This window comes from Geotrypetes seraphini, chromosome 11, assembly GCF_902459505.1.
Source record: "Geotrypetes seraphini chromosome 11, aGeoSer1.1, whole genome shotgun sequence".
NCBI classification, from domain to species: Eukaryota; Metazoa; Chordata; class Amphibia; order Gymnophiona; family Dermophiidae; genus Geotrypetes; species Geotrypetes seraphini.
In genome coordinates this window covers 65,592,493-65,613,813 of record NC_047094.1, presented here as the reverse complement: position 1 = coordinate 65,613,813, position 21,321 = coordinate 65,592,493, and the positions used below count along the sequence as shown (strand labels likewise).

General features: G+C 44.4%; 1 protein-coding gene across 4 annotated transcripts in view; it reads right to left on the bottom strand.

The window, feature by feature from the left end:
- The window catches only part of ARHGDIG (Rho GDP dissociation inhibitor gamma), a 110,873-nt gene that overhangs the window by 6,389 nt on the left and 83,163 nt on the right, over positions 1 to 21,321 (bottom strand). For all 4 annotated transcript variants that reach the window (XM_033964047.1, XM_033964048.1, XM_033964049.1 and 1 more), the window contains exons 4-5: positions 19,289 to 19,365; positions 14,352 to 14,415 (exon numbers count right to left, since the gene is read on the bottom strand). In XM_033964047.1, coding sequence (XP_033819938.1) covers positions 14,352 to 14,415; positions 19,289 to 19,365 — 141 coding nt within the window. The remainder of the gene's footprint in view (positions 1 to 14,351; positions 14,416 to 19,288; positions 19,366 to 21,321) is intronic.

Here is a 21,321-nt window from a genome sequence, read left to right as displayed (position 1 = left end):
TGACAGAGGGAGGCCGATCCCTTGCACCCCTGCTTGTTGATATAATACATGGCAACTTTGGTTGTCCATGCAAATGAGGACCACCTTGTCTTGAAGCAGGTGCTGGAAGGCATTGAGAGCATTGAAAATCGCCCTGAGTTCCAGGAGATTGATGTGGCACTGGCGGTCTGTGCTGGTCCAGTGACCCTGAGTGCGGAGGCCGTCCAGATGAGCCCCCCAAGCATAAGTGGACGAGTCGGTCGTGAGGACTTTCTGATGGGGGGGAGTTTGAAACAGCAAACCTCTGAATAGATTGGAGGATAGCATCCACCAGCGAAGAGACTGTTGCAGAGCAGGGGTGACCCGGATGTGTCTGGACAGAGGGTCGGATATCTGCGTCCATTGAGATGCCAGGGTCCACTGGGGAATCCTGAGGTGAAGTCTGGCAAAAGGAGTCACGTGAACTGTAGAGGCCATGTGACCTAGGAGAACCATCATGTATCTCGCCGAGATGGACGGGTGAGAGGACACCAAGTGGCAAAGATGGAGGAGAGCTTCCAGCCGTTCGGGAGGGAGGAACGCTCTGAGTTGGGTAGTATCCAGAACAGCTCCGATGAAGGGAAGAGTCTGGGAAGGTAGTAGATGGGATTTCGGGAAGTTTATCTCAAACCCCAGATGTTGCGATAACCAGATCGTATTCAGGGTCACGAGGACGACTCCCTGAGACATGGAATCCTTGATGAGCCAGTCATCCAGGTAGGGGAATACCTGTTGGCCGTGGTTCCTGAGCGCTGCGGATACTACTACCCGGGACTTGGTGAAGACTCTGGGTGATGAGGTAAGGCCGAAAGGAAGCACTCGGTATTGAAGATGAAGATGTCCCACCCTGAATCTGAGGTATTGGCGTGAGGCCGGATGAATGGGAATGTGAGTATAGGCCTCCTTGAGATCCAGAGAGCATAACCAGTCGTTCTGCTCGAGGAGGGGATACAGGGATGTCAGGGTCAACATTCGAAACTTCTCTTTGACCAGAAACTTGTTGAGCACCCTGAGATCCAAAATGGGTCACAGATCGCCCGTCTTCTTCGGAACAAGGAAGTACCGGGAGTAAAAACCTTTGTTCTGCTGAGACACAGGGACCGGCTCGACAGCTCCGAGTTGTAATAAAGCCTGGGCTTCCTGCAGAAGAAGGGCGGGCTGGGTCAAGTTGGAAGGATACTCTCTTGGAGGATGTTCCGTGGGGACTCGGTCGAACTGGATAAAGTATCCTTCTTTGATGATGGAAAGGACTCAGAGGTCGGTGATAATGGTCGTCCATCGATGGTAAAAGTGATGGAGACGACCTCCAATTGGTGGAGCAACTGAAAATGGCAGGACGACTGAAGTTACATCCTCTATGAGACAGTCAAAAGGGTTGAGGAGCCAACATGCTAACCTGGGTTGACTTCCTACTTTCCTCAGGAAATTTCCCACCAGAGCAAGGCCATATTATGTTAACCCCTATCATAAAAAATGCAAAAGAACCCCCAAACGCCCCATCTAATTACAGACCAATCGCTAGCATCCCACTTTTCACCAAAATAGCAGAAGGGGTGGTAAAAGCTGAACTCACCGCATACCTGGACAAATTCAACATCCTAAGCGATAACCAATCGAGCTTTCGCACGGACCATAGCACCGAAACCATTATAGCAGCCTTACTTGACCACCTGCACACACTCTTTAGCCAGGGCTCCAGCACCTTGATCCTTCAACTCGACCTGAGTAGTGCGTTTGACCTAGTCGACCACACCATTCTCCTAGAATGCCTGTCCCACATTGGCATCTCCGACCAGGTCCTCAACTGGTTTCACGGGTTCCTACGAAACAGATCCTACAGGGTACTCAAAAATGACCCTTCCTCATATAGCTGGAATAACTTCTGCGGAGTGCCGCAGGGCTCCCCCCGTCCCCCACCCTATTTAATATCTACCTCACCTCCCTGGGTAACCTCCTTCATAACCTCAAGCTCAAATTCTTCACCTATGCAGATGACATCACAATAGCCATCCCACTTACCAGCTTCTTCCCAGAACTATTTGCCTACATTACTAGCATACTTAATCAGATAGAACTTTGGATGCTTTCCTACAGACTAAAACTAAACCCAGACAAAACAAAATTCTTCCTAGCCACCCCCAAAGACAAAATCAAAGACACCACAATCCAAGTGAAAGGATTGGTTTTCCCCCTCGAACAAACATTAAAAATACTGGGAGTCACACTAGACAAACATCTATCTCTAGAAAATCACACTGATCTTACTGTCAAGAAATGCTTCTCAGTGCTCTGGAAACTGCGCACCATAAAAAAATACTTTGACGACACCTCATTCCGCCTACTGGTACAGTTCTCCATTCTCAGCATACTGAACTATTGCAAAGTCATTTACTTGAGCTCCACGAAGAAAACCACTAGGACACTAAAAATGATCCAGAACACTGCCGTCCGCCTCATATTCGGCCTGAACAAATGGGACCACATCACTCCTTTCTACCACCAACTGCATTGGCTGCCTTTCGAATCCAGAGTCTTATTCAAATTTGCCTGCTTCTGCTACAAAACAGCTTTTGGCCTATTACCTAGATACCTCAATCACCACTTCACTATGAATCTCACCAACAAGAAATCCCGTAGAATCCAGCTGTTCGTCTTCCCCTCCCTAAAATTATGTCAGCTCGAAAGATTCATAGTAACATAGTAACATAGTAGATGACGGCAGATAAAGACCCGAATGGTCCATCCAGTCTGCCCAACCTGATTCAATTTAAATTATTATTTTATTTTTTTTTTTCTTCTTAGCTATTTCTGGGCGAGAATCCAAAGCTTTACCTGGTACTGTGCTTGGGTTCCAACTGCCGAAATCTCTGTTAAGACTTACTCCAGCCCATCTACACCCTCCCAGCCATTGAAGTCCTCCCCTGCCCATCCTCCTCCAAACGGCCATGCACAGACACAGACCGTACAAGTCTGCCCAGTAACTGGCCTAGTTCAATCTTTAATATTATTTTCTGATTCTAAATCTTCTGTGTTCATCCCACACTTCTTTGAACTCAGTCACAGTTTTACTCTCCACCACCTCTCTTGGGAGCGCATTCCAGGCATCCACCACCCTCTCCGTAAAGTAGAATTTCCTAACATTGCCCCTGAATCTACCACCCCTCAACCTCAAATTATGTCCTCTGGTTTTACCATTTTCCTTTCTCTGGAAAAGATTTTGTTCTACGTTAATACCCTTTAAGTATTTGAACGTCTGAATCATATCTCCCCTGTCTCTCCTTTCCTCTAGGGTATACATATTCAGGGCTTCCAGTCTCTCCTCATACGTCTTCTGGCGCAAGCCTCCTATCATTTTCGTCGCCCTCCTCTGGACCGCCTCAAGTCTTCTTACGTCTTTTGCCAGATACGGTCTCCAAAACTGAACACAATACTCCAAGTGGGGCCTCACCAATGACCTGTACAGGGGCATCAACACCTTCTTCCTTCTACTGACTACGCCTCTCTTTATACAGCCCAGATTCCTTCTGGCAGCAGTCACTGCCTTGTCACACTGTTTTTTCGCCTTTAGATCTTCGGACACTATCACCCCAAGGTCCCTCTCCCCTTCCGTGCATATCAGCTTCTCTCCTCCCAGCATATACGGTTCCTTCCTATTATTAATCCCCAAATGCATTACTCTGCATTTCTTTGCATTGAATTTTAGTTGCCAGGCATTAGACCATTCCTCTAACTTTTGCAGATCCTTTTTCATATTTTCCACTCCCTCTTCGGTGTCTACTCTGTTACAAATCTTGGTATCATCTGCAAAAAGGCACACTTTTCCTTCTAACCCTTCAGCAATGTCACTTACATACATATTGAACAGGATTGGCCCCAGCACCGAACCCTGAGGGACTCCACTAGTCACCTTTCCTTCCTTCGAGCGACTTCCATTAACCACCACCCTCTGGCGTCTGTCCGACAGCCAGTTTCTGACCCAGTTCACCACTTTGGGTCCTAACTTCAGCCCTTCAAGTTTGTTCAACAGCCTCTTATGAGGAACTGTATCAAAGGCTTTGCTGAAATCCAAGTAAATTACATCTAGCATATGTCCTCGATCCAGCTCTCTGGTCACCCAATCAAAAAATTCAATCAGGTTCGTTTGGCACCTTTTGTAAAGCCATGTTGCCTCGGATCCTGTAACCCATTAGATTCAAGGAAATACACTATCCTTTCTTTCAGCAACACTTCCATTATTTTTCCAACAACTGAAGTGAGGCTCACCGGCCTGTAGTTTCCTGCTTCATCCCTGTGACCACTTTTATGAATAGGGACCACATCCGCTCTCCTCCAATCCCCAGGAATCACTCCCGTCTCCAGAGATTTGTTGAACAAATCTTTAATAGGACTCGCCAGAACCTCTCTGAGCTCCCTTAGTATCCTGGGATGGATCCCGTCTGGTCCCATCGCTTTGTCGACCTTCAGTTTTTCAAGTTGCTCATAAACACCCTCCTCCGTGAACGGCGCAGAATCTACTCCATTTTCTCGTGTAACTTTGCCAGACAATCTCGGTCCTTCTCCAGGATTTTCTTCTGTGAACACAGAACAGAAGAATTTGTTTAGCACATTTGCTTTCTCCTCATCACTCTCCACATATTTGTTCCCAGCATCTTTCAGCCTAGCAATTCCATTTTTTATCTTCCTCCTTTCACTAATATATCTGAAAAAATTTTTATCTCCCTGTTTTACATTTTTAGCCATTTGTTCTTCCGCCTGTGCCTTCGCCAAACGTATCTCTCTCTTGGCTTCTTTCAGTTTCACCCTGTAGTCCTTTCTGCTCTCCTCTTCTTGGGTTTTTTTATATTTCATGAACGCCAACTCTTTCGCCTTTATTTTCTCAGCCACTAGGTTGGAGAACCATATCAGCTTCCTTTTTCTCTTGTTTTTATTGATTTTCTTCACATAAAGGTCCGTAGCCATTTTTATCGCTCCTTTCAGCTTAGACCACTGTCTTTCCACTTCTCTTATGTCCTCCCATCCTAACAGCTCTTTCTTCAGGTACTTTCCCATTGCATTAAAGTCCGTACGTTTGAAATCTAGGACTTTAAGTATCGTGCGGCCGCTCTCCACTTTAGCCGTTATATCAAACCAAACCGTTTGATGATCGCTACTACCCAGGTGAGCACCCACTCGAACATTAGAGATACTCTCTCCATTTGTGAGGACCAGATCCAATATCGCTTTTTCCCTTGTGGGTTCCGTCACCATTTGTCTGAGCAGAGCCTCTTGAAAGGCATCCACAATCTCCCTACTTCTTTCCGATTCCGCAGACGGAACATTCCAGTCCGCATTGCAGCCCTCTCAGAATCTACAGTTCATCAGAGCTGATCTGGACACTATCCAACTCAGAGCATTCCTCCCTCAACAATGTCTGGATGCTCTTCTTCAGCTCTGTCACAAAGTGTCTTCCTGTTCTTCACTTTCAGCAAGACAAAAAGATTCCTCAACAAAACCTTTGCTTTCCAGGCAGCTAAGCTGAACCCTTGGCTATCCCAGATGGTACTCGAGGCCCCCACCTACCTCAGCTTCAGAAAGCTACTCAAAACGCACCTTTTCCGTGAACAGGACCTTTAACCCCTTTTACCCCGCAATAACCCCTCTCCCACACTCACCCTGCTCCTACTGCTCTCCCCCTTCCCCCTCCCCCTACTTGGTATCTCTCTCGCTATCTCTTACCTTCCAATCCAACCTTCGACGTTGCTTGTACTTCTGTTAAAACTCTGTTAAAGCGTTCCCTCTCTCCCTTCTTCGTTGCTTGTAACTTTGACAAAATTTTGTAAATCCGTGTGTGGCTCCCTGCTGCTGAGTTGAAGTAGAAGGGAGTTCCAAGGTTGGCCACGGAGGAGCTATCAGAATCATGGTGGCATGATCGTTCTTCAACTTGTCTAGAGTCTTGAGAATGAGAGGGAATGCATATAGAAAGAGATTCGTCCATTCCAATAGAAAAGCATCTGCCTCGAGGCAATGAGGAGAATATATCCTGGAGCAGAACTGAGGCAATTTGTGGTTGTGGGGAGATGCAAAGAGATCTATCCGAGGAGTTCCCCACAGAAAAAAATTGTGATGAAGGGGAGAGGAATTGAGTATCCATTCGTGAGGTTGCAGAAGACGACTCAATTTGTCCGCCAGACAGTTTTTCTCCCCTTGGATGTAGACAGCTTTGAGAAAGGTGTTGTGGAGGATTGCCCAGTCCCAAACCTTCAGAGCTTCTTGACAAAGGGAGAGAAATCCCGTCCCTCCCTGCTTGTTGACATAGTACATAGCAACTTGGTTGTCCATTCGAATGAGGACTACCTGGTTGTGGAGATGTTGAAAAGCTTTGAGAGCATTGAAGATTGCTCTGAGTTCCAACAGATTGATATGACACTGACGATCTGTGCTGGACCAATGACCTTGAGTCCGGAGTCAATCGAGATGAGCCCCCCCCAAGCATAGGTTGAGGAATCTGTCGTGAGGATCTTCTGATGAGGGGGCATCTGAAACAGTAAACCTCTGGAGAGTTTGGAAGAGAGCATCTACCAGTAGATAGACTGTCTCAAGGAAGGAGTGACTGTAATGTGTCGAAAGAGTGGATCGTAAGCCTGCGTCCACTGAGATGCCAGGGTCCACTGAGGAATTCTGAGGTGAAGTCTGGCAAAAGGAGTCACGTGAATTGTCAAGGCTATGTGACCTAGTAGTACCATCATGTATCTTGCTGAAAGTGAAGAACAGGAAGACACTTTGTGACAGAGCTGAAGAAGAGCATCCAGACATTGTTGAGGGAGGAATGCTCTGAGTTGGATAGTGTCCAGATCAGCTCTGATGAACTGTAGATTCTGAGAGGGCTGAAATTGGGATTTGGGAAAATTGATTTCGAATCCCAAGCTTTATAGGAACCACATAGACCGTTGAGTCACTACAATAACCCCCTGAGATGTTGAATCTATGATGAGCCAGTCGTCTAGGTAGGGGAACACCTGAAGACCATGGTTCCTTAGAGCTGCTGCTACCACTATGAGGCACTTGGTGAACACTCTGAGAGATGATGCCAGGCCAAAGGGTAGCACTCTGTATTGAAAATGCAGATTCCCCACCCGAAATCTGAGGTACTGACGGGAGGCCAGATGAATGGGGACGCAAGTGTAAGCCTCCTTGAGATCTAGAGAACATAACCAATCGTTCTGATCTAGAAGGAGATAAAGGGATGCCAGGGACAACATTTGACATTTTTCTTCTACCAAAAATTTGTTGAGGACCCTGAGATCCAGAACGGGCCGCAGATCGCCTTTCCTCTTCAGAACTAGGAAGTAACAGGAGTAAAACCCCCTGCTCTGCTGTTCCAAGGGAACTTCCTTGATGGCACGGAGATGAAGCAGAGCTTGAGCTTCCTGAAGAAGAAAGATACTCTCTTGAAGAAAACTCTGGTAGAACCTGAGCAAAATGAAGAGAGTATCCTTTCCTGATTATTTACAGCATCCAGAGGTCAAATGTAATGGTCTCCCATCGATGGTAAAAAAAAAAAGATGGAGATGACCTCCTATGGAAGAGGGGAGGACAGAGGCAGAACGATGGAGGTTATGCTCTGTATGAGACAGCCAAAAAGGCTGCGAAGCCTTAGGTGTAGCAGAAGGCTGAGGTTTCTGATGCTTCTGCTGTTGTGATTTCTTGGGGGGAGCTCGAGTTTAGGAGTTGCCCTCGGAGGATAACTCCTCTGATAGGAAGGAAGAGGTTGATAAGGCTTTGCAGGCGCTGGCTTAGGCTTTGGTCTGACAATGGAAGCAAAAGATTGCTCATGCTCAGAAAATTTCTCAAAGAGGTCACTGCCCTCACAAGGAATATTAGCCAGATGATCCTGAAGGTTGGGATCCATATTGATGGTGCGAAGCCAGGCCAGATGGCGCTTTGCTACAGAGAATGCAGTGACCCCTGAGGAAACATAGAAACATAGAGTATGACGGCAGAAAAGGGCCGGTGGCCCAACAAGTCTGCCCACTCAATAACCCTCCCTCAGCAAATTTGCCTCTCCCATGAGTCTGTTTTTTAAGCATGACTCTGTAGCAACCCCACTTGTTTGTCCCAACGTCTCTTGAAGTCGAGCACGTTACTGGCCTCGACCACCTGGCGTGGAAGACCATTCCATCGATCAATCACCCTTTCAGTGAAGAAGTATTTCCTGGTATCCCCATGAAATCTTCCCCCTTTAAGTTTTAGCGGATGCCTCATTGCGGCCCGTGATGTATTTAAATGTTTCTTTCATGTCCCCCCTTTTTCTGCGCTCCTCGAGAGAATATAGGCGCAGTCTGGTCAGGCAAAGGCATATAAGATGACTGAAGAAGATGCAACCTGAGTTGTGCCAAAGTGGCAATAATGTGCTGAAACTCTAAAAGCCTGTGTTGACCAAGGTCTTTAGAGAAGCCAGGGAGTATATCAATAAAATACTTGAAATAAGTAGTAAAGATGAAATTGTAATGTAAAACCCTCGAGGCCATCATCGAATTTTGAAAAGGATGACGGCCAAACTTGTCTATGGTCCTGCCCTCTCTTCCAGGAGGTAAGATAGCATAGACCCTGAAAGAATGACTCCTTGTCAATGAAGATTCCACAAGAAGGGATTGATGAGATAGATGGGAGTTCTCAAAGCCCTTGCAATGTAGATTTCTATACCTCAATTCCAGCTTGCCTGGAACAGCAGAGATAGCATAAGGAGGTCAAGGCGTACTCAGTTCCTCTAAATACTCCTTAGAGTACTTCGATCTAGTGTTGAATTCCCTAACAGAGGAAGGAGGAAAAAGACAATGGATCCACCAGAGCATGGCCTCGAGAGGGACTCGATGACCTTAAGGCGCCTCGAGTAAAAACGAAGGTGAGGCCACTCTGGAGTATGGGTATCCTAGCGAATAGACAGACTGGGACGAGGCATTGGAATCAGCTGAGTCCTCGGGTTCTGCGATCGAAGAGTGGGAAGCCTCGAAGAGCTGGAAGGCCTGGACGAGGTAGGCTTCTCTTTGGAAGAGGACCTGCACCTCGATGAATGCCTCGATGAGGGCATTGACCGGTGACGAGAGCACTGCCTGGAACAGGTCTCATGGGAGGTTGAGACTTCGCCCTGTGCCTTGAAACAGCAATGCCTGTAGAGAGGGTATAGGGCTGGGAGCTGTAGATCGAAACCCCATAGACTCAATAGTTAAAGGCTCGGCTCCTTGTATGAAGTGTGAGAATTCCAGTCGAGACACTCACAAAGGCTCGATTCCTTGCATAGAGTGTGTAGATTCCAAACCAGACACTCACAAAGACTCGACTCCTTGCATAGAATGTGTAGATTCCAGACCAGACACTCGCAAAGACTCAACTCCTTGCATAGAGTGTGTAGATTCAGCTTGAGGCACAGACAAGGACTCGATCTCTTGTGAGCCTGCTGAGTGCCCAGGCTGGACTGCAGGAAGCAGAGTCAAGGCAGGACTGCATTTGCTCAGTAACTGAACAAATCCCGCTCTAGAATGGTCTGAATGGTAGCCTGCAATTGTGGATCCGAGTCTGAAACTGGACCACTTGCTGAGGCTAAAGGCTCCGAGGTGGCAGAGAAAGCATGCTTCGACTTGGAGGAGTGATGCTTGAGGACCACCCTCAGAATTGTATCTGACCTGAGGGAAGCTCACGAGAAGACTTGGCAGATTTTACTCGAGGTTGAGGACTTTCCAAAGGAGGAATTGTGGAGACAGGAGGACACCCCGCAGCAGGCTTGTCTATAGTAAAAATCTTCTCCACTTGAACTCGACGACGTTCAAGGGCTAACACTGGCTATACTTCTTGAAGCCAGTGACCGGTCGGGACATAGAAGAAAGATAGCTGCTGCAAAGTCGAAGCCCGCAGGCCCCGCCAGTCAACCGACGAAAATCAAACTTCTTTTTTATTTACAATAACTAAAAGAAAAACACAGTGACCCAGTAATAAATAAAATAAAACACGAGCCATGGTGAGAGAAGGCAAGAAGCGAATGAAGTTCAGCGCAGAGCGTCAAAGACAGACTTTTTGGCTCCGTGGAAAACTGAGAACTGAGGAGACTCGCCCTGTGCTGGGCAGGAAGGCACTCAAGCATTCGCGGTGCGGCAAACTCGAAACTTCTGAGTTTCTACAAGCAAGTCTGCTTGTGAGGCTGTCCGCATCCGGGCTCCGTAGATGACGTCACCCATATGTGAGAATAGGCTGCCTGCTTGTCCTGGGATAATGAAATGACCAAAACAGAGGATCACCTGCAGTGGGCAACTGAAGCCAGTCTGTTCAGTGATGGCCTCGCTGGAGCGGGAATGGCCAAGAAGGTGCACACGGAGGAAGCTGCCTTTGGCCTCTCTCACATCGAACGGTACCCTGATTGAGCAATATCTATTTCCTCCCCCTCTCCTCCTAGTCCGTGATCCGGCACCTCTCTGTCAAGCACTCCCACTGGAATGGAATGATTTATCATGGCTGTTTCATTGCAGCCGTGATGAATCATCCCATTCCAGGCATCCAATCTTTCCAGTGTCCAATATAAGTGCACCCTCAGTCTGGCCACTAGATGTCAATATAGTGTAATGGTTGAAACATCCTCTCCCAGAGATCTGAATGCAACTTTTGGTAACCTGTCTGCTGCTTTTGATACTGTTAATAATTGCTTACTCCTTGATACGCTGTCCTTACTTGGATTCTGCAAATTTGTCCTCTCCTGGTTTGCCTCCTACTTCTCCCATCGTACCTTGAGTGTATGTGCTGGTAGGTCTTCCACTGCTGCTATCCCGATAGTGATTGGTGTACCCCAGGGCTCTGTCTTAGAACCTCTTCTCTCCTCTCTCTACACCTCTTCCCTCGGTGCCCTGATCTCTTCCCATGGTTTCCAGTATCACCTATATGCTGATGATTCCCTAGATCTCCCGCCACACCTGAGATTTTATCTAAAATCCAAGAAAAAGTCTCAGCCTATCTGGTTGATATTGCCGCCTAGATGTCTCGCTGACACCTGAAACTAAACATGTCCAAGCCTGAACTGCTCCTTTTTCCTCCTGAATCCTCTGCTCTTTTCCCTCCGTTCTGTCTCTGAAAATAATACTGTTTTCGTTCCTGTCTCCTCTGCTCATAACCTTCGACTCAGACTCTCATTTTCTACCCATATCCAACAGACTGCTAATGCCCATCACTTCTCTCTCTACATCACCACCAAAATTTGTCCCTTCCTCTCTGAGCACACTCCTCGGACCCTTGTCCACACTCTAGTAACCTCATGCTTAGACTACTGCAATCTATTAACAGTTCTCCCATTGAACTGTCTCTCTCCCCTGCAATCTGTACAAAACTCTGCTATATGACTTATCTTCTGCCAACCTCGCTACACTCACCTCACCCCTCTCCTCAAATCACTTCATTGGCTCCCTATCCACCTTGGCATACAGTTCAAACTCCAATTACTAACCTACAAGTGCGTTCATTTTGCAGCCCCTCAGTATCTCTCCTCTCTCCTTATACACCTCCCTGAGAACTCCCTTCCTTAGACAAACTGCTTTTATCTGTACCCTTTTCCACTTCCAATTCCAGACTTTATTCCTTTCAGCTCGCTGCCTCGTATGCCTGGAATAAACCGCCCGATTCTGTCCGCCATGCTCCTTCCCTTGTTCAAAAGTAGGCTGAAAACCCACCTTTCAGAAACAACCTTCAACTCATAACCCTACTCCCCTCTGCCCTCATCAGCAGTTTAACCATCCCCTCTAATTATAACCCCTACCCTGGCATTTTGTCTGTCTTGATTGTTTAGAGTGTAAGCTCATTCGAGCAGGGACTGTCTCCGTTGTGACTCTGTACATAGCTGTATACAGCTGGTAATGTTCTAGAAATTGTAGTATTAGTAACCTGAGAAACACATTTAGATCTTTTATAAAACACTCTATATCATTGACAGTTACCAAGTCAAACTAGAAGTCCCTTTCTTATTTAGCTAAAAGGCATACAAATCAATATTTTGTATAGTAACACAGTAAGTGATGGTAGGATAAAAGCTAACTCACTCATTCAGTTGCCCCATTCATATTCTCTGCATGGCCAATGATAACAAGGAACAGAGTGTGACCCCTTCCAAGATATCTCTTCCTATCAGAAAGAGTACATGTTGCTTTCTCATTTCTACCAGAGAATGACACAGTGACAGTATTTATCACCATTCCTGTCCCTGCGGATAACTGTGGGAAACCATCCCGTGTCATTCTTAAGTGTCTATTTCAACCTCGGTCCTTCTACAGCAGCATTCTTTAATTCAAGGCTTGAGGGTCAGTGGTTGTGCCCATTCATACTCTGATTCTTCCCTCTCTTTAAAGAATGACATGGGGATGGTTTCCCGTGGGGACAGAACGGCGATGAATTCCGTCACCGTGTCAATTTCTAATTTCTACATGATCCCCACACTTTGCTGCCTCCAGCATTTCACTTTTCCCATGTTTAATCACAATGCTCCAAAATAATCTACCTAGCCAGCAAAGCTAATATGGCAGACCAGAACATCTGGTCTCTTAAATAGTCTGCATTGCATGCTGGACCAGACCCCATTAAGTGAGTCTGCAGTTTTACTAGGACTTCTAGAAGGTACAATATTTGAAGCCTACCTTTAGACTCAGCTTCTAGTTAATACCAGTTTTGCAGTTACCTAAACAAGCCTGGACAAATGGCCTGTATTTCTGCAAGCACTTGGAACATCTCGATTTAACCACTGATGTTCATTTTGGCAACCCCAAACCTCATTTTTCAGTCTGTCAGGTAAGGTGCTCTAATCACTTGCTGCTAATCACTCTCTTTCGATAATTAATGAACTTCAGCACTATTCCCGTGCCCTCTACACTACTGTTTTAGCCTCACCAACAACCCCAGAGGAATATCTTACATTTCCATCACCCCTTCCATGAGAAAATACTTCCCCAATGTTGCATATTGCCACCTCAGAGCTTCATACCATGGCCTCTTCTCAAGAACTTTCTTGTGTTTTGTCAATAGCTTGAGGTATTTAAAGGTCCCTGTGATATTTCCTGTGTCACTGTTTCCAATAGATAATACATCTCTAAAGTTTAAATCTCTAAAGTTTTGTCTCACAGGGCTTCTGATGCAGATCATACAGTTTGGTAATCTTTTTCTGGACGGCTCTCACTCTTTACAAAAGCATTTAATTGGCTACTACAGAATTTAGCCAGCTGAAGCCCGTATATCCGGCCAGGCTGAGTGGCTTAACATAGCCACTACGCAGCTAACTTCAGCCAGTCAAGTTCTGGGAGTGAAAAGGATAGGCAGAAAGAACTCTAGTGTTCAAGTCCCCTGACTTCTGCTCATGCTGGTTCTGAGCTTGGGGATGTCACTTCACCCTCCACTGCTTTAGGTACAGCTGATTTGTGGAGTTGGGGGGGGGGGTTTGTGGGCCCTCAGGGGCAGGGAATGTCTACTGTAGCTGACTATATCTCACCTTGAGCCTGGATTTGAAAAGGCAAGTATTATACTGTAAGTCAAATCCAAAGGGCAAAAAATACCCAGCTCTAGAAGATAATTCTGGAGAAAGTCTTGTTTTAGAATGTGCATGTTGAGTTCATTTTGGCCCCTCCAGTCAATGAACTCAGTACATTGCATAAGATGGAGCAGTGGAGAGGAGTCTAGAACTCTACTGCCACAGACTTTATACTGTGTATTATTTGGCTGTATCAAGTATATGCATCGCCTTTACTTGTGAAGACTTAACTTTTTACAATAAACTGGTTATTGAGATCATCGTTTCCACAGTTCTGTTTTGCTTTTGGTTGCCTCCTTCTTATTGTGGAACCATTTGGTGAACCCTTCTTGTTAAACTGTAAAATCCATCCTTTGACATCTGTTGACGGCGACAGCTAATGGTTTATTATCGCACTTGGTTTCATTTTACTATTCCTTCCAAATGAACAGAATGTTAACTGCTCCATTCAAACTGCCTCCAGATCATAGATAACACAGCTACAAGCATAGACACATAGAAGGTATAGTAAGCATTCCATGAGTTATTTCTCCACTTGTTATTTTTCATTTATAATATTAGGGATCTGTTGTATTTCACTGCCAGCTGATGATCCTGGTAGGCACATCACCGTTTTGTTTCCCTTCAAATGTGTCCTTAAGTTCAGGCCTTTGATAATAAAGACTGCCAGAAAAATGTTGTTCTTGAGTGAGCTTTCAAAAGTGTCTTTGTGGTTTTTTACACATTTGCTTTTATTCTCTAAATCTGTTAGCATTTCAGATGCAATTTCTCCCTATTCAAGCGAGTTTACATTTTTCAGGGCACTCACCTTTTATGGCTTTCCTGTATGTACCGTGCAAATACTTCAGTCCAGACACAATCTCTTTGCTCACCTGGAGGATTTAGAGTAAAATAATTGTGATTTTATAAAATGAAGTCTGTTGTTCAAATAATTTCTACATAAGCAATCTTCTCATCAGGAGCCCATGGTCGTGACTGAAATACCTGAATATAAATCACCTTGAACTATTATTGAAAAAGCTGTGAGCGAAATCTAAATAAATTTAATATTTTATGTGACGGCACTTCCTCTGTCACTCTGGTGTGGTATGGTATATAGGCTGTCTGAACTGCTCAATGCTTAGAATGGTTTCCCCCTTCATTGTTTGCAATGCTTAGAATGTACCATACAGAAGAGACTGAAGCAATAACATTTTTTTTTTTTTTTTACAGTTTAGCACAGCAGTTTACACTTTATTTTTCTTTGTTAATCCTATTTCCTGATACAAGATGCATGGGAAAATTAATGTTAAAAACACTGTGCTAAAGAGTAGCACCGTGAGCATAAAATCATTTCATTAAAAAAAAAAACCTCACCCAGTGGAAAAAAAAAAACTGTGCTAACATCTAGCACTATTTTTTTTTTTAACTATTGCTGAATTTTTGTGCAGCACATGAGCAGAGGATGATCTGAGGTGCAATACTTCACCTCAGACCACTAGTCCCCACTGAAGGGCCCCCACACTTCCACCCCAAAAATCCATAACCCCTTTTTTGGTACACGGATCCTACATGATGCATCCCAGAATACCCTGCAAAGAATAGCCTTACTGGGTCAGACCAATGGTCCATCAAGCCCAGTAGCCCATTTTACTAGTGACCTGGATTGGCCACTATGAGAACGGGCTACTGGGCTTGATGGACCATTGGTCTGACCCAGTAAGGCTATTCTTATGTTCTTAAGATGGCGGTACAAGAGGCAGGGGCAAAGCTTCAACCTCCCATTTTAAAAGTGCATAAGAGGTATAAGGGTTTGGAGGGGGGAATTTGGATGGCCTGAGGGAGGGATATGGCTCATTAGATGATAAGGGAGGGAGGGAGGATGTAACAGTGCAAGCGGGGTTTGGGATCGGGCCTGTGCCCATACAGCCAAACACAGTCAAACGTAATAAAGAAAAACTCTATTGATTCAAACAAAAACCCTGCACGCTGTTTCTTCACAGGGACAGGCATATAAGGAACAGCCTCTTTGTTCAAGAAGCATAAAGTCCTGAGGTGGCTTATGGCCTGTTACTGTCAGACCCCAAACACAGTCTATAGAAGTCTTTCTTGAGATAGGTAACAAGACATAGGGTTACCAGACATCTGGGAAAACCTGGACGTCCTCTTTTTAGAGGAATGTCTGGGCTCCCAGATGGACTTTCCAAAACCCGGCATTTGTCCGGGTTTTGGAAAGCCCCAACAAGTTCTGGCCGCATCTGGAGGGCATCTGAGCATACATGGGCATCTGTGCATGCTCCAGGCCCTCCAGATGTGGCTAGAGCTTGTCGGGGAAGAAGAGAGGAGGTTTGTCAGGGCAGGGCTGTAGGGTGAACTGGGAATTTATACATGTGTCCAGATTTTTGCAGCCTGAAAAATGGTAACCCTACTTAGACAAGGCTTACAGATGTTCAGCAAAAGGAAAGGTTGGCTTACCTCAGCCAAGAAGTGTCTAGTCGTAGTCAAGGCACGTACGAAAATCACCTCTTCCCTCCTTAACTTAACTCTTAACCTAGCTCTGGCCCTACCCTTATACTTCCTGGTCCCTGCCTCCATGATTATTCCCTCCTGTGTCACTTCCCCCTAAGGAGGAGCTACCTATATTAAGGTAGCTCTGACATTGTGAGAGAGTATCCAGCATGGGGAGTGGTAATGCCCTCTATAAGGATAATCCAGACATGTCCTCTTTTTAGAGTACTGTCTGGGTGTTTGGATGGATTTTCAAAACCCGTCAGTTTGTCTGAGTATTGGAAGGCCTCTGGGCATGTGACATCAACGTGTTGCATCCGCACATGCTCTGAGGCCCTCCAGATGCGGTCTGGACTCGGGGAAGGAGAAGAGATGAGGTTTGTGTGGGGATGGAACTGGGGTGACCCTTAATCTTAATACCCTTATAGAGCGAATTATAGCAATCCAAATGAGTAAGTGAATTAGTACACTGAGAGCTGACGGATTTAATAAATCGCAAACAGAACGCGTAAGTCGAAGTTTCTAAAATGTACTTTGTATGAGCTTAGATATTTGTGTTGTAAATGTAAGACTAGTATCAAGAATAACTTCTAGTATTTTAGTAGAAGTAACTTGAGGAATAGGTGTATTCTTAAGAATAATTGGAGTAAACAATACTGTGTTCTTGGTCTTACGAAATGAGAGATCTGTACCTTATTTCAGCTGAAAATTCATCTTAATTTAAGGACTTAAAAGTTATGCTCATAAATGTAGGCCTGCCTTCATTTGTGAGCTTAATTGATAAGCACAGAGCTGAAAAATCAGTGCTTATCTCTCAATTTACTGCTACCCACTCTTTATGCTTCTAAATTTAGGAGTTTACTGCAATTTTCAGTATAAACTTATGCACACAGCCTTAGCAAATTTTCAAAGGCAAAGGGATTGGGACTTGTATACTGTGCCTTTTTGTAGTTTTACAACCACACTCAAAGTGGTTTACATACAGGTACTTAAAACATTTTCCCTATCTGTCCTGGTGGGCTCACAATCTATCTAATGTACCTGGGACAGTGGAGGATTAAGTGACTTGGCCAGGATCACAAGGAGCAGCATGGAGTTTGAACCCACCACCTCAGGGTGCCAAGGCTGTAGCTCTAACCACTATGCCACACTCCTCCATTTCAAGAGCATAACTCTCAAAATTAGACGCATAAATCCTTTGCATATTGGAGTCCTCATGAATTTGTGCCCTGCACTTTTGTAGGGAAATCAGAACCACAAATTTCTGGATGCAGTAGGATAAAATCACAACTGGCTCAATCTCCTAGCTCAGCTACCTCACCACTTCCTACACCATAACATGAAATAGGACTCCAGAGCTGCCACAAATGATCTCGTTTTATGTCCCAGTGCCCATCAAGTTAATGTCGCTGCAGCATTTTGAAACTTTATTTATGTGATGGTATCTCAGTGCTGTACTGACGTGGAAGGAGGGGGGAAACATAGTAGATATCAAGTTTATGTCATTAGGGTCCTTCCAGCTCAGAGGAAAGGTCCATTATTTTGGGGGAATTTCTTCATAAAGGCAATTAATAAATCCAAATAAATTAATACAAGCACCTGGGACTAAATTCTATAAATAGCATCCAAATTTTGGCACCAATAACAATAGCACTCAGAGTAGGGCACCGTTTGTAGAATAGTGTTTGGTGCTTGGATCCACAATCAATTTTGGGCATGAGGATTTACACCAACTGAAACTTGGTGCAAACTCTTACACTTAATTTAGGCACCATCTCACTTATTCTGATCCACTCATGCCTCTCCCGTGGCCACCCCCATTATCTGATTCATGTGTATAATTTGCACACGGATCCTTTGCTACCAGACAGATTTAGTAGGACATCAGGCTGCCCAGTGGTATAAACTAATTTCTGAATTTGTGAATAAAAAACCAAAAAATAGTGTTAGAGATATTTGGAGCATCGAGATTAAGCAGTATATTTCTGTATCTCGTTGGCCACGAATTTGGAATTGGAGGTTAAAATGTACGGCGTCAGCATCTATGAGACAACATGGTTATTTTTATTGCATAGAATTTTTTGGACCCCAGTTCGGTTACAAAAATTAGATAGTTCTAGATCAAATAGATGCTGGCACTCTCATACTGACATAGGGACTTTAGATCATCTGTTATTTTTTTGTCTGTTGATATTTGTTTTTGGAAGTCAATTTGGGGACAAATAAATATAGTCTTAGAATTAGATATTCCACTAACATATGAAGCAATAATCTGTGGTACTATTTTACATGTTAAACCTCTCCTTGATAAATTTAAAAGCTGTCTTTTCTTGATTTTAACTGGAATTGCGGTTCAAATGATCACAACAAACTAGAAAAATCATGACAGGTTAAATTATACATTTTGGTGGACAAATGTATGTAATACATATAAATATGAGAGAATGAATGCAGAATGTTTAGGGTTTAGGGTTTTATTTAACAAAATATGGAGTCCATTGGCTTTATTTGCTGTTTCACATTAAAAGATAATATGTTCCCTTCTGAGTTTTTTCATTACACATCTGGGATGGGATGGGGGGTAGGGTAGGGAAAGGTAATGAAAATATAGATATTAATTCTTCATATTAAAGATGTTTAATATTGTCGGTATTAATAATTGATGGAAAGGGGTTGGGTATAGCTATGATTCTATAATATTATTGTTTGAGATAAGTGTATTCTTTGTCATATTTTGTTATTTTCAATCTAAATGTATTACACTATTGTAACTAAATAAAATAATAAAAATGTTAAAAAAAATAAAATAAATTAGGCACCATCTCACTTATTCTGATCCACTCATGCCTCTCCCGTGGCCACTCCCATTATCTGATTCATGTGTATAATTTGCACACGGATCCCAGCGCCTAAAGATGCATGTGTAAATTTAAATTAATGTCAATTGGTGCAGATAATTGATTAGTCCCAATTATCAGTGTTATTTGGCTCATTTGTCAATTAAATTGTGCATGCAAATTGGGTGCACACCAAATTTGCATGCACAATTTTGAGTACCATATATAGAATGAGGATGCTGGTACAGAGGTTTACCCAAAATAGCCAGTCTTAATGTGTCACCAGCAAAGCTAGCTGCAGGTGTCATTGAAATCACCAGTTTCAAAGACAGCAGATCTCTCTCCTTGTTGAATGAGCATCACACAACTTCACAATGGTTATCATAGACACACAAAACTGAAAAAATACTAAAAGATTCACCTTGAAATGAATTTTGACACAGTAATCAACCCCTTCCTTCAGCACAAAATTCTGTTTCTTTAGAGCTGTCAGATCACCTGTAGAAGTAAGACACTGGCATAAGTGTTATTTACCTATTTTTTGACCTGGCAGTTTTGTTCCTGCTTCTATCTCCAGCTCAGTTAAAACTGGACTGGGATTGAGCACTGTGGGATAATTTGGTAAAATGGCGCCTAGTTTCAAGCATAATAACCCATGTAAAACATTGATAATTAGGGGCCCTTTTACTAAAGGGCATTAGGGGAGGGGGAATTCATCCAGGGATGCTAACTGATTTAATGCGTGCTGAGTTAGCACGCATAAAACACTAAAACTCCCATTATATCCCTAGCATGCACATTAAATTAGTTAGCATCCCTTGATAAACTCCCCCCAAGCCCTCTGGGGTCCTTTTACGAAGCTGTGGTAGAAAGTGGCCTTAGAGTGCCCTTATGCAAGTCTTCCCCACACACTAAGACCATTTTTAAGGCAGCCAATGCCCAATTTTCCATTTTCCAAATTAAAGACCATCTGCTCAATATTCAGCTGGCCAGGAATGGCTCCTGGTTGATTCAATAGCATTTGGTCGGCTAAGCACTAATATTCAGCAGGAGATACCTGGCTATTTCCGATGAATATTAGTGGCTAGTGTCTTGAACTTGGCCAGCTATATCACATGATATATGCCACTTTTAAGCGACGCCTGGTCAAGTTTAGCGGCCAAATCGGGCTGTGCAAAAAGCAGGTATATCTTTGGCTGCTATAACTTACCAGCCAGCACTTAAAATTGACAGAGCCGGCTATGTTTGAGACGGCCAAACATAGACTAGACTAGATATTCAATGCAGATCACTGGAAACAGCCTGGAGTTGTATATCGGTGGTCAATGCTGACCGTGGGAGTTAGCCAGCTTCCTTCTCGTGGTCTCAATGTCTAACTTTCCCATTAGTGTGTGACCATGACCCCTATCGCCACCTATTTTGTTGGTGGTGAGGGCTTGAGTGATAATTCCAATGTGGCTGTAATAACTGATTTGTGTTGTCATGTCCATTTTCCCCCCAGACATGTCCCCTGAGAGAAAACAATTTTAGCGTGTGGCTGGCACATGTACATTTGGCTTTTACCGCAGGACAATCTCAGCGCATCTTTTAAGCTCTTTTAAGCTGTGGTTAAGTGCATACTAGCATTTACTGCGGTTTAATAAGAGGAACACTAAATGCAATATTAGCACAGGAAAACTGGCTACTGCAAAATGCTTTGAAGTTTTTGAAGGATTTTGCCCTTTTGTCTATCTTGTGCGTTATGTATTATTTGGAGGGGGAATGGCTTGAGTAGAGAGAGAAGATTAGGTTTTTACCTTGGTAATCTTCTTTCCTGTAGGGAAGGACAGAAGTTCTGACTATTGGGTTCTCTCTCCTTACTCACGAGGATTGCAGAAGGCATCATTTACGTTTTCCTTCAACTCCGCCTCCTTGTGTCAACAGGCAGTGCCTCAGTATATTCCAAAGCAATTGATAACTCTAGTAAGGAGAAATAACAAGGAGGGCATGGAGAAACTCCCCAATATGTTATGTCTTATTTGCTCTGCAATGAAAAAACATTTAATCCTAGATTCACTAAGCCCACCGATCTTACCCGATCCGCGGGCCATCCGAGGCAGGCCGACTGATTCTCCAACCCTCTGCATGTAAATGAGGGTGATTGGAGGCACGGCCCTCACCGACTAGATGGATCGCTGGAGAGCGATCCCGATGCATACGCAGACCATCTACTTTGCCTGTACATGGTCTGCACATGCGTTTGCTGACTGTTTTTAAAATTTTTTACTCGCCCCGACTCTCCTGCTCTCTGCCGCCCTTCCCTGCAGTGTGAGCCCGTGGCATGATACAGGAGTAGAAAGGCTTGAGGATCCATAAAACTTGATTACTAGCAAAAATGAGGTGTTTTGAGGCAGGGAGAGGCTTTCAAAATAAAACTGGAAAATCCCCAAGATGGCTATCAAGGCAGCATTTTGG